The following is a 1889-nucleotide window of genomic DNA, read 5'->3' as shown; positions in this document are numbered from 1 at the left end:
CCAGCGACAGGGACACGGCAGCGTAGGTGACGATCTTCAGGGGCAGGACCTCCCCGTGCTGCGGGCGGAGGTGAGGGGGGGGCGTCAGGGCCGGGGGGCCAGGAGCCTCACAGCAGAGGCTCATCAACGCGGGATGACGACCGGCAGGACCCGGCGTGACTGCGCGAGGCTCTCAGGGCGGAAACACCCAGAACAAACCCGAAGGGACAGTTCGGCTGATAAAAAAGTTCGGCTTCGGGAAGGGGTGGCGCGGAGGCTGTGGCTGGGCCGTCGGCAGTGTGAAAGGCAAACCCATAAAACCACTCTTTAAAGAAGCTGCTAGAAATGCAACCTTGTCACCCTTAATGGGCCTTCCGTGCCCAGCCTTCGGCACTAAGTGGACTGCCTTTCCCAGAAACAGAACTGGGGCCACACGCTAATGAGCCAGAGGCCGCGGGCCTGCCGGGAACCGGGCGGGCGGCACTCTCGCCCAGGGAGGCGAGGACGATTCTCTCTCATCATTGGTGTTTCTATCTCTCTCTCCCTTCCTCTCTGAAACCAATCAAACAATCAATGTATTTTTTTCAAGTTCTGGGGGCAGATGGTGGTGACGGTGACATAACATTTCACGAATGTGCTGCATGCTGGCCTGTGCTCCCTTCAGTGCAACTAAGGTGGTGAGCTTCGTGTTATGTACTTTTTGCCGCAATAAAATAATAACAAGAGAAGGAAAGAGCCACATCACCCTGCTGCCCAGGAGGCCCTGGGCCTCCCCCGAACCCTGACCTGGGCGGGACCTCCACGTAGACTCAGTTTACCCGAAGGCCAGGACTGCCATCATCTCCTGGGCTTTGCAGGACGTCAACCCCCTCCGGGAGCTGGCACCCTGCAGGGAGCAGGGAGCTCCCACCCCCGTAATCCTGGGAGTGTCCTGCACCCACACTTCTGAGCAGGGGCGCCCGGGGCACGCCGGGGCTGGAACTGGCCGGGGATCGGGAGGCTGAGCACTTCGGGGTTTCTCCTCCTGCAACCAACCCAGGGTCCCCTGGAGGCCGGGGTCCTGGGGCTCCCCTGGGGCTGGGGGGCTAGTGAGACTTCTGACTTTGGGGCCCCCTGAATTCCAGTGTCCTGGGCTTCCGTCCACTCCGGGCACTGCCTGGCTTCCTGGCCAGGGGGCTCCCCCAATCCTGGGGACAAAGACCTCGAATGACTGACCCTCCAGGCCGGGCCCTGTGCCACCTGCTCCGGGCGCCTGTCAGGGGAGGCCCGTCTGGCTGACTCACCTCCCAGGAGTGACAGAGACCCGGCAGCGGCACAGAGAGCCCCTGGGGGATGGTGGCCGGGCCTCCCCCACAAAACCCAGGCCTGTTCTGGCTCCTGGAGTCCAGCGCGGGCACCAGGCTGACCTCACCCCCCCCCCACACACACACACACAGCCCATTCATCGCACCCCAGGCCGGAGGACGCCGGGGCTAAACGTTAGCACCTGCGGCCAGGGCTGCGGACCCGCCTCCTTTGTCTTCAGGGGCCTCTGGGGCCAGCGTATGTGGCTGAAGGGAGACACTCCCTTAGGCCGGAAGACTTTTCTTCCTTAACTTTAACATGAGCTGAAGCTGCGTCACCTGACAGGCTGGGGGCCCTGCTGGGAAGTGAGGGGGGCGGTCCAGGCGGCTCCTTTAATGCACAGCCAGGCCTCGGTGGAAGCCCTGGGGGCTTCGTTATGGAACCGCAACTGCGAACAGACTGGCCAGCTCAGTGGACAGACTGGCCAGCTCAGTGGCTCGGTTTCAAGCCCTCGGAGGGAGAGACACAGCCTTGGAGGGGCAGGTGTGGGGCCAGGCTCGACGCCCCAAAGGGGAGGGCAGGGCCGCCCGTGGGTGCCCACCTCGCGCCGGGAGACGTCCATGAGC

The 1889-nt window shown here is 63.5% G+C and overlaps 1 protein-coding gene across 1 annotated transcript in view; it reads right to left on the bottom strand.

Annotated features, from left to right (window-relative positions):
- CELSR1 (cadherin, EGF LAG seven-pass G-type receptor 1) overlaps positions 1 to 1889 on the bottom strand; it is a 109059-nt gene that overhangs the window by 7319 nt on the left and 99851 nt on the right. The window contains exons 26-27 of the mRNA XM_014533162.1: positions 1865 to 1889; positions 6 to 58 (exon numbers count right to left, since the gene is read on the bottom strand). Of these exons, the coding sequence (XP_014388648.1) occupies positions 6 to 58; positions 1865 to 1889 (78 nt within the window). The remainder of the gene's footprint in view (positions 1 to 5; positions 59 to 1864) is intronic.

This window comes from Myotis brandtii, unplaced genomic scaffold, assembly GCF_000412655.1.
Source record: "Myotis brandtii unplaced genomic scaffold, ASM41265v1 scaffold952, whole genome shotgun sequence".
In the NCBI taxonomy this organism is placed as follows: domain Eukaryota; kingdom Metazoa; phylum Chordata; class Mammalia; order Chiroptera; family Vespertilionidae; genus Myotis; species Myotis brandtii.
This window is presented reverse-complemented; position numbering and strand designations above follow the sequence as displayed.